Below are 11743 nucleotides of genomic sequence, written 5' to 3' on the forward strand. Positions count from 1 at the left end.
TTTTTGCCTTCCATGCAAGAGACCTGGGGGATTTGATTCCAAGGCCTGCGCTCTCTGTGCAGCCAGCACCTATCAAAGGAGTCTTGGGTATTGCTAAGATGCTGAGCACGTTGCAGCAGGATTTCTAGGGAGTGTAGGAAGAAAGACCTGGCAAACTATTGTCAACTATTAACCCATCCAGGAGAAGCGCTGACAGCGCCAGAACAAGGAACAAGAATGGTCCTGGGATGGAGAGGCGATGGTTACCCAACTCTGGTGAATGTGACTGGTGCGAGTAAGGTGTGACAGGTGAATTCCATGCTGGCGAAACTGTGAAACAAACAAACTCACTCATTAAAGTGCATGTTAACCAATGAAACCCATGGTTCACCAGGGTCTGATTCACAGCCGACCCTGAGGACCGCCACAGTGCACTCCACGGTGCAGAGGGACCCAAGAGTCGGGGGCCAATCCGACAGCAGCCAGCAACTGCGTGTCCGCTCCGAGTCAGCTCCACGACCCAGCCCTGCAGCTGCAGTCGCCTCCTGCAACTAAGGATCCTGGGAAAGGCAGCCAGGCTGTGTGAGACCTGCTGTGGGCGGTCTCAAAGGCTTCCTGAGGGGAAATGAAGTAAGTGCTCTCCTTGTGCTGAAAAGGTTACATTTCATATGTCGATTTAGACAGCTTACTTAGAATACTCAAAATCACTCATGGCTAGCTTTATGCTTAGAAGATAAGCAGTTTCCCACGTAAGGATGCATCTGGATCATGTCGAAACCTAACCCTGTCGTAAGTTGGGGACTCCATGTACTATATCCAATGCTGCACTGCACATGTACGCTTCTATGGAATGTCTCCAGGCCCCAAAGGCAAATAAAGGTCAGGTTTCCAAAGATGATAATAGAAGCATTATTTAAATACTTTAAAAAGAAGTCAGCCCATGTCAGAACGGACTTCTGGTGACGTCGTAGAACAAGCCGGAGCAGGACTGCCCTGTGTGTTTCTGAGACTGAAATCTTCACCGGCACAGCCATCCATGACGGTCTTCCTCTCTTGGTGTGACTGCTGGGTTTGAACCACTGACTTCGTGGTTAGGGTTCAATTTGTCACCCATTATTTCATCACGGCTCCTAAGTCGGGTTTTACTTATATTTAAAATAAATTACTGCTCTACTGGATTAAACTAACATTCTTGATAATTTTTGAAAGTGTCCACAGAAGTGTGACCTGTATCATCAGCCATAAACAACTGTTGTCTACTCTCCCCGTGTGTGCGTGTGTGCAGGGGCAATTATTTAACGTGGCTCCCCTACCCCAGGTCTCTGACTCCCAACAAACAGCCTTTCCCTTCGGGGGTCTGGTAGGAAGAAAGAGGAAGATGCTGATAGGACTCACTGTGAGTAACTGAGACTAGGATTCCCTGGAGCATCAACCTGCTGAGTATAAAATGAGCCCTCTGAGAAGCAGGAGGGAGGATCTCAGTGCCAGCAAGAACCCGCAATGGAGTGGGTCCTCTGGACCCGAGATCCCTGTGCAGTGAACCCCCGGATCCAGACGGCAGCTATAACATCAGGGAAGCAGCAGGAGACCGGGAGCAGAGCATGGAACAGGGTGAGGGCTCCCCACCCACGAGCAAGCACAGCTGGGTGCTTTTGTGCAGGAGGCTGGTTTGCAGAGTGGGAGGCCTCTGGGCACTTAATTGGGGAAGGTGGAATTGCTGACCTGTGGAAGTGAAGCGTTTGGGCTCAGGCTAACTGCACTAGGATGGCTCTGGCACTTAACCAGGGAGCTGACTTTGCTGACCCACGGATCTTACACGGAATGCCTTCCAGTTGAGGCTCACAGCAAAGTGGTTTGCTGTTTGGGCCTTTATTAGCAGACTTGACAGAATTTTGTAGCCATGTCCTGATAAACAACCCTAACTGTTTCTCACTGGCCTTACAACGTGTTAACTTCGTTAATAAACCCTTTAATCGTGGATTTTGTCTATGAGTTCCAAGTAGCCATTGCGAAAGTCCAAACAGTGGACATTGATTTGGACAGTCCACTGCGGGAGACAGAAGTGAGCGTTCAGAGCATTTTCTGGTGGCGTCCGACTGCCCTTGACGCTCCGTAACACGGCAAACCCAAGCTCAGGCGCACCGGGCAGAAGGCCACGGAGTATATTTGGGCTCACACACGTTGATGACTGATGACTTCCAGGAACCCGTGTTTAATCTGTTGTTGTTAAATGGATATTCATACCTCTCTCTGTTGTTATTTTCAGGGGGCATATGTGGTGGGGGGAGGAATAATAACAATTTGATGTGGTATTAGATTTAAATATCTTCTCATAATTTTTTCTAATTACTAAATGGTACAGAATTTCATGTCAGGAAAATGTCAGACACGGGTAAGAGATGGTCGCCAACCATCCCAGCCCTCAGAAACACACACTGAATCTCTTCCTGTATGAGTGTGGCCGGATTTTTTTGCACTGTTCGTGAGCATTGTTGCTATTCAGATATTCCTTCTAACGACTCAATGTAAAAATGTCACTCTATTAAAGACTGCATACAACCCACCCCATCCCCATTTGATTGCAGAAAATATTAGGCAGAGATGAAGAGACATCGTTTCAAGAAGGAAATCCATTTCCCGCAGACACGTCTTAAAATGTTAAAGCTTGCTGGATGCTTTAGTTTCACTTCAGACAAATGCTAGTTTCCAGCAAGTTCGGCTTATCTTGAGCCCTCTCTGCCTCGCGCATTCTGGTCAGAGGTCAGGAATGTGAGTCTGGCGACCGAAGCAGGAAATCATTTACAGAGCATAAAAATCACCTCAAAGGGCGCTGTCTCCAGCAGAACCTCCCCAGCCCGGAGCACCTGGGGCCCAAGTGCTCAACGTGGGGCTGACCTGTGAAGGGGGCACTGAGGGGGCTGGGGTTTCGCTCCACACTGCGCCTCCAGGGCAAGCGGACCTCACCAGGCCCACTTCTCCGTGTCCGCATCCATGTGCAATAGGTGGCCACCACTGCCAACAGGGACTGCAGTGATTTAAGTAAATGACGCTGAAGTGTGAGGATGAGCGACCCCTCTTCTCCCAGCTTGTGTGAGCAGGAAGCCTGGACTCAGAAAAGGCTGCGGCTGATGCTCATCTGACCTGGCGATGCTGACTGAACCAGGAAACCAGGCCCCACCGTCCCCAGGGGCATCGGGCCGGGGCTCCTGGCTACTGAGAAGTGAAAGGGCGGGTCAGGTGACTGAGGTGTCCTCAGGGTGATTTCCAAGAAAGACATTAAACAGATCAGAAAGATCCCAAACTCAGCTGGGCAATGGAAGTAGCTAAACTCCAGGTTCATCCATTCTGGTCATTCCCTGGCACTCAACTTCTATGTGCAGCACCAGGCTCTTACTGCCTTCCAGGGGAGGCTCAAGTTCAAGTCCAGGTAGCACCCGAGGCCCTGCCACTCGCAGCAGCCTATCAGTGGAAGCCTGAGCATGGTCCTGATGCTGAATCACTGTCAGTAAAACTTCCAAACTCAGATAGACTAGGAAGAAAGGCCTGGTGATCTACTTCCTTAATCAGTAATGAAAACCCTACCGTGTGTGTGTGTGTGTGTGTGTGTGTGAAGAGCCCCACAAGTTGGGACCAACTCTTGGGCAACTAACAACAGCTGAGTACAAGCTATTTCTGGGGATGAAAACGATTGTTCAACTCAAAGGAACCTGAGGCACATATATGAACATACACATGCACACGTACAACACACAGTCTCACAACCTAACAATGCAAAGCAGCTATGGGGTGAGTGACAAAATGCCCTTGACTCTCCTAGGTCCCTAGAAGATAATACCCATAGAGCTACTGGGTGGAGGACACCCTGTGATGCGTACATGATCTGGGCCTTGTGAAAGAATAGACCCCCCGAGGCATTTTCCATGGTGGACCAGCCTCAGGATCTGGACTAATGTCTAGGAACAGCTAACAACAGACACAGATCTGATATGTGTGCATGTCCACTTCTCTAAACAAAGACTCCTTGCTTCAGAACATGCATTAGTAACAGAAACCCTACGAGGGATTCTTGCACACCAGTCTGTCTGTCACTACATCGCCCATCTTACAGGCAAGTGTTTATCACCCTTTTCCCCAGCTCAGCCTTCCACACCTCTCCCAGACCCCAGTGTGCCCCTGGACAATCGCTGAGTTGGGGACTGTCTTTCTCACTCATCTTTAGCTATGTCCAGATCAAGGCTTCTCAAGCTTGGGCTGTGGTGTCATCGGCTCACCTAACTGAATGTGGGGTCACAAAATATTCTGGCAACAGTGAAAGGCTTCTGGACACGCAACAACCAAAATGAATCCCAGATCTAGCCCACGGGCACCAAGCAGGTTCTGGTGGCCCTGGCTCACGCTCCTCCAGCGAGAAAGTAAAGAAGCTGGAGATCGTGCCCACTCAGCAGGGGCAGGTGGGCACCACCCAGTTCTTCTGGTCACAGAGATTGGTGTTCGAGTGGTCCACTCGTCAACTGGCTGCAGGGTTTCCATGCACCCATGGACTTTCTTCACTCTGCTTTCCTCCAAATGGGGGACACCGAGAGTGGCCCCTTAGATGGCCCTTCACGAGCTGTAAGGACCCCAGCACAAAGACGCACCCACTGTCTTTGTGGGCTGTGACACCAATTGACACTGGTGTTCCCTGAGCTCCCAGGCCCAGTGACTCATTCCCTCAAGGTGTGTGGTCATGTCTGGGAAGTTTCCAGAACTCTGCCCCATGAACGCGCCACCACATTCACGGAAGCATTTGCAGCACAGGGAAGTAGACATGCACAAAGGTCCTCTGCCAAACTGACGTAATCTAGCCAAGGCTTTCTCTCCACTCTTCCCCCCTCCCGTCACCTGATCACCTCCTCAGAGATCACCACCACTAGACCCCCCCACCCGATCACCTATTCATAGATTGCCACTAGATTCCCCACACAAGATCACCTACCCATAGCTCACCACCACTAGAGAACTGGTATGTACATAAGAGTATCTACCTCTGTTGCTCTTAACTCGCACAAAGCTCCTAGTGTCTTCCCATACCTCCATCATGGCTTTGCAGACTTCTCTTAATGCACATTGTCTTCCCTTCACCCAAGTTAACACCTGGGTACCTTCTAGCCAGTAATCTTACCTTCTGTGTCAGTCCAGGTAGACTAGAGGAACAAATGCAGGACACTCATATATATGTAAGAGAGAGCTTTACACCAAAGAGTAATTGTATATTAAGAAAACAGCCCAGCCCAGACCAGATCAAGTTCATAAGTCCGATATTAGCCCATATGTCCAATACCAGTCTATAAATTCCTCTTCAGACTCACACAACACATGCAATGACGTTGAATGCACGAAGCTCACAGGTCAGTGGGTGGAAAGTCTTGTGCATCCAGTGGTGGTGGAAGCATCTCAGTGCTGGCGTGGGTCTCCACGTGGCTCTGGGGCTCTGGTTCCATCAGCTTAGCTCCATGTGGCTTGTCAACAGTAATGTCTCACAGGAAGAGTGTGTGTTCCGCCTCCAGATAGGAAGAGAGGAGTTCCCAGAATCCTCAGGAGAAGGCCATACCCACACAGAGGCCTCATTGGCTATGACCCGGTCAACAGGCTAGACTCCACCCCTCTGCAAGTTGACAGGAGATGATGTAACTGCCACGTGATGTCACTCAGTGTGTGTATGTGCCGGTCAGTGACCCACTCTTCTCTCGATGGCCATTTGGGTTGTTTCCATCTTTTTCTGCTGAGCCTGGTGCTGCGGTGAACACGCATGCATGGACTTCTCTGTGAGGCAGCTCTTATCAAGTTCCAGGAATATACACTGAGTAAACAAACTGGGGGTTACATGGGATTTTGTTTCTAACTTTTTCAGGAAACGCCAGACTGGTTTTTATGTGGTTGCACCACCACTAGTCCCACCAGCATTTGTGGTTTTCTGGTTTCTAACTTTGCGATTAGTGTTGAGGCGAGATGATAGCTCATCGTTTGGCTTGCTACTCCCCAGGGAAAAGATGAAGTCACCTGCTCCCCAAAACTCCCAGTCCTGGACACCCTACTGGTCAGTCCTACTGTCCTAAGGCTGCTACGAGTCAGAATTGAAGGCAGTGTCTTTTGGGTCCAGTGGCTAATGACCATGGTCTGTTGGCTGCCCACATGCCTCCTTGGGTTAAGTGTCTGTGTCATCTGCAGTTTTCAATTCTCCAGGTGTTTGTGGTACTTGCTCCTATCTGAGAGCCACTGGAGTACACCTGACACAGTAGGACCTTTCTCTCCCTCCTCCTGTCAGCAAGGACCCCACAGAGCTTCCTCAGTCCCTCACAACAAGGAGTGGCATGATTCCCTCCATTAGCACACGGCAGGCTGGGGCTTCCTGGTGTCACCAGCTTCACTTAATCCTTTTCTCTTTCCTGAATCATGTCATCTGAAGGCAGCAGGTTTCCTCAGGGCACAGAGTGCATTCCTGAGCCTCCCAAAGTCCTTCGTGGTGCATTCAATGACCGTCTATAAAGACCCTGCACCGATGAGCTTCCCATCTACTTGCATTTTACTGAATATAGAAAATCCACCGAGTGTACACTTCTGAGTCAGGACCTCCGGCCACTTACCAGCAATGTGACCTTGGGTAGGTTATTGAATGTCTCTGCACTGCCACTTCCCAATGTCCACAGTGCATATGGCATTCCTGATCTCCACACTGCAGATGGCATTCCCGATGTCTACACTGCAGATGGTATTCCCGATCTCCACACTGCTGATCGCATTCCCATCTCCGCATTGCAGATGGCATTCCCAACTCCTCATTGCAGATGGCATCCCTGATGTGATGCCCACACTGCAGATGGCATTCCCGATGTGATGTCCACACTGCAGATGGCATTCCGGATGTGATCCACTGCAAATGGCATTCCCAATGTGATCTGCACACTGCAGATGGCATTCCCATCTCCATACTGTAGATGGCATTCCCGATGTGATGTCCACTGCAAATGGCATTCCTGATGTGATGTCCACACTGCAGATGGCATTCCCAATCTCCACACTGCAGATGGCATTCCCATCACCACACTGCAGATGGCATCCCGGATCTCCACACTGCAGATGGCATTCCCGATGTCCACATTGCAGATAGCAGTCATCCTCCTCAGACAGCTACCGAGGGATTTGCTGTTAATTTATGGAATGCATTCAGAGCAGTGCCTGGCACACTGGAAACCTCATACTAAGTGCTTTCTATCACAGTGTGACTGTAATTACTTAAGAACCTTGATGCCACACAGGGAAAGACGTCCTAGATGGGGCTGGGACACACGGCCAATCAACTGGGTCAGTCGAGGGCTCGCCTCTGGAACCAGGTACCGAGAAGGATTGTTCTGTCCCCAACAAACACAACTGTCCCTAAAACACAGGTAACACAGGGTGACCTGCCACCAGAGTACGTGACTCATCAGAAGTGACTGCTCCACAAGGAGAAGAGGTAAGAAGCTAAAGTACAAACCAACCCACGAGCCAAGGCAGGATCACGGCTCTCCCAAGGCCTGACGTTAACAAATGAGCCAGAAAATGAGACCCCAACGTGATCGTTCATCTGTGCCCTCAAGCCATGAACATTCAAGAAACAGCTTACAGCCCCATGACTCAAGAGACACATTATCTTAACAATGGCTCTAATTTTCTGTAGCATGTAGTTGGATGCATCCCCAACATCCATTTTTCTCGTCCTCCTTCGGGCAATAGTCCACATTTTCTAGCTAAGCTGTTTGAGGGACTGGCCTGCCCCTCACGAGAGATAAGCCTTCAAGAGTGAAGTCAATGAGAATGTCCTGTTCCCAGTCCCATTGGAGCAGAGTTCCCGGGAGAGGTGCATGGCCCAAGGTAGATCAACCGAACCAGTGTGACATATTCCAGGGCTTTGGTGAGAGTACCGGGCGCCTACAAAGAGTCTCTGGGCCCTGGGGCAGATGTCAGAGGACCACAGGGGGCATCCATGCCCGCCTGACAGCAGAGCATACCCTAGCTGGCGCAACTAAAGCGTGGAGAGAATTCCCTGCTCCTCACCAGGCCACTGAAGCCCGGAAATCAGTGTTGCTTAGAGGCCAAACTTTCTTACTGTGTGGTCAATACACCCTCATTGCCACTTAAGATACATTGGGTTAAGTTTCCTCTGCTTGCAATCAGGGCGACCCTTAGTGACATGCAATGTCTCATAGTTAAGATTTTGTGATCAAGGTAATAAAGCAAATGAGATATACTCAGATTCATAATGGACAGCAAACTCACCTGCTTACACCATGACTTCATTTACATATTATGATGGAAGGCGGGGGCCGGGGGGAGGGCGGGGGGAGAAACCTCCTGTGCCCACTGTTCTTGTTCGGAAGCAATTCCATGGGAAATCTCAGTGTATAAAACCCAAGATCTTGCATGAGTTCCACTTTGAGGTATTAGTTTATTGTGCCAACCTAGCCTTTTGAGTTCTCGGGTCTCTTGCTTTCTGATGGTCAGACCAGGATGAAGCTGCCTTAGCCAGTTCCCTGCTTCAGCTGGCAAGGCTCACTTCCTGCAAGACATCCCTGAGGAGAAGCCACATGGACCTACCCTGATACAGCCCTGCATGCTGGAGCAGCCGTGTGGAGACCCCTGCCAGCACTGAGATGCTTACACTTTCACCGACTCAACTTTCCTCCTGCAGTCGTGCGTCTGTTTTGTGAGATGAGGAGGACTTTGTGGATTGGTGTCGGACATAAGGGTTAATGTTGGACTCGTGGGCTTGGGCAGCACTGGGTGGGGATGTTTTCTGGATGCGCACTTACCCTTTATAGAAAACTCTCTCTCATACATATGAGTGTCTGTGGATTGCTTCTCTAAAGCGCCCAGACTGACTCACCCTTTGACCCTTGATTCACTGATAACGGACTCTTTGACCAAGGCTCGCTGCTGCCCCTGCCTCACTCAGCACAGTCGGGGGCTCACCCTGATGGCTCCCTTTGCTGACATTCAGGACCCCAGGGCAAAGCACCCTGGGGCTTCAAGAGAGATGTGCTTCTAGGAATCCCACAGCAATAGGCGGTGAGAAATCACCAGGGAAGAATGCCTTGCCATGCTTATGAAAGGGCTGATGGCTAACTTACCTGTAGCAGCACGCCGTGGCCCGCACTAGACCAAGCAGCTGCTTTACGTACCTGAGGAACCTCGAGGGCAGCAGGGACACTGAGAGTTGGAGTCAGCTCAAGGCAGTGGGTTTGGTTTTATAGACCGACACCAACCTTGGCCACTTGGTGTCCTTCGAAGTAGCCCATCCTAACAGGTCAAGTTAATTAATACATCACCAGCATGAAGGGCACAGACTATTTGCATATCTGCATGTAAGAGATTTAGTAAGCGTCAGTGCCTCTCAGGCAAGCAGGAGAAGACCTCAGAGGCATCGAAAATACAACAATGCTTCCGCATGAAGAGCTACTCTTCCCGAGCCGTTCTAAGGACCACTCTGTGGGATTCACCGCTGCTATCTGCAGTGCCAAGTCTCTGTTCAGAAGAGTCCCCTAGGCTGCCGGGATTGGTAGCTCTGCAGATCTGGTATAAGGGAAGGTGACACACGAGGTCACCACACTTCTGACATGTTTGAATTTCATCACAGGGACTCAGGCTCAGTCAACTCTACACGTGCCCACCTACATGAGTGATGCCAATCTGCAAATGTAAGAATAAGAGTACGGTAGGTGCTGCCTTCCTTCTCAGAGGTAGGAAAGTGTCCCAGCAGAAGAGATGACTGCCCCTCACTCCCGCATAAGGTTGAAAAGTGTGCTATCTACAAGACACCACGGCCAGCCTGCTACTGCAGGGAAGGTGACAGGAGAGGTGCGAGGGCGCCCCCCACGGCAGCCAGGTGTGCAGGAGACTTACCTGCCAGGGCCTTGATGCGGGACCGCTCAAAGAGCCGCGCGGAGCTGTTCTCGTTGTCCCAGTCGTCCACATCCCAGCGGTTGTTGACATCACTGTACTGCTGCTGGATTTCGATGTTGTCGTAGTCGGTGGCCACTGTGGTCGTCATCTTCAGCCGTCTCAACTGCTCCTCCACATCAGCACCTTCTCACCAGTTCTGTGAGGGAAAGAGGCCAGGCCTGGCTTAGATGTCCACAGAGAGAAACACCACCCCTCACAGCCCACCCGGAGTACTGGGAATGGCTGGACCCAGTCCTCTGCGGCCACTCAGAGCTGGCCACTCATTCCGCATGCGACTTTGCACGGAGCCGTGGTCTCCCCCATTAAAATGAGAGGGTACTGGACAGGGCCTAGGGATGACTAAATGAGAGGATGGGCATCCAGCAATTCATAAATATATCTCTCTTTGTGGCGTTCACACTCTATCAGAGATGGGTCCAGACCTGTGGGGGCTTCTAAATGAACCCAGTTATATCTCTCTATTACATGTCACTACGGACAGCAACCTTTCAGCTTTTCCTAGAAATTCACAACATGCTAAACAAGTGACCTGACAGATCACTGTACCTGAACATCTCAGCTGACACATTGGAAAGCTGCCATCTAAGACTAACCGAAATGGCAAACTCCCGGCGCTGAGGGCAGTGCCGGTACGCGGTGGATGTGCGATGAACATGACTGCACTGATTTACAGGCTGGGCCCCTCCCAGGGTCACTGTGCTTCTCAGGGACGCATTTTGTCCCAGAGTTCTCCGGTAATTACAAGAAGTAAGCTCATCCGCTTTGAAGATAGCTTCTTCTCCCTTCAATACAGCTACCATTCAACATTCAATACAATGGAAAAGACCCTCGCCCTCACTCCTGTGTAATATTGAGAATGTGTTATTTGGTCTGCACCTAGATGCACACTTAATAAACACCCCCTTCCTAGTGCACCAAGGGCGAATGCATGGCTGCATCACCAGCCTGCATCGTCGGCCGGCACGATCGGCCCAGCACACAGCAGCAACCAGAAGGGCTGGCTATCCGGACATGGATGGAGCAGAGGCATGGACACAGAGGAGAAAAAGTCATCTTCTGGTCTCAACGCGGCGCTCTCCCAAGTTCCAGCAAGTAACCACGCAGGCCACAAGCAACCAGCCAGGTCTCTGTGGCAAAGAAAGTGGGCTGAGCCACACTAATGCCACCTTCAAGAGGATAAGGATTGGCAACACGTGCACACAACTGCCTCCTTGACTGTTTTCTTACAAGCTACCCAAGAGCCTCGCCAACTCGGCCTGCAGGTGCCTCAGAAGAAACCTGGGGCCAGGTTCGAGCTGAGCCACAATCTATCACTCAGATGGCCTCGCCTTATCTCAAAAGAAAATGTATTTATTTGAGAGTAAACTCTGGATTCTCCTCAACAAGAGAATCCGCTCCAACACTGTAAACATACTCTTCAAACTCGCTGTTGTTGGGTACAGTCGCTGCGGACTCACAGAGGCCCTGTACACTGGATGACACTGGCCCTTGAGTTTCCAAGACTGTTCACAGGAGTCGAAAGCCCCGACGACTGTCTTTCTCCATGAAGCAGCCAGTGGTTTCGAACTGTGGACCTTTCAGATCACAGCACAACACATAGCTACTACACAGCCAGGCCCCCTAGAAACAGACTAGTATGTTTATCATCTACATCAGCGACTTACAGGATTTCATTAAAACTCACACGGAAATACTGGAAAACCTAAGTTAGTAGATATAGATATAGATATATATACATATAGCTGTTCTCGGCCTTTGGATTTATAACCTTCTTTTAAAAATTAAT

The 11743-nt window shown here is 50.3% G+C and overlaps 1 protein-coding gene across 1 annotated transcript in view; it reads right to left on the reverse strand.

Annotated features, from left to right (window-relative positions):
* SPTBN1 (spectrin beta, non-erythrocytic 1) overlaps positions 1 to 10080 on the reverse strand; it is a 127758-nt gene extending 117678 nt beyond the window's left edge. The window contains exon 1 of the mRNA XM_030886672.2: positions 9898 to 10080. Coding sequence (XP_030742532.1) covers positions 9898 to 10045 — 148 coding nt within the window. The 5' untranslated portion in view covers positions 10046 to 10080. The remainder of the gene's footprint in view (positions 1 to 9897) is intronic.
* Between the last annotated feature and the right edge of the window lie 1663 nt (positions 10081 to 11743).

The sequence above is a fragment of the Echinops telfairi genome, unplaced genomic scaffold (assembly GCF_000313985.2).
Source record: "Echinops telfairi isolate 266 unplaced genomic scaffold, ASM31398v2 ScPeMD7_2573;HRSCAF=3158, whole genome shotgun sequence".
NCBI lineage: Eukaryota > Metazoa > Chordata > Mammalia > Afrosoricida > Tenrecidae > Echinops > Echinops telfairi.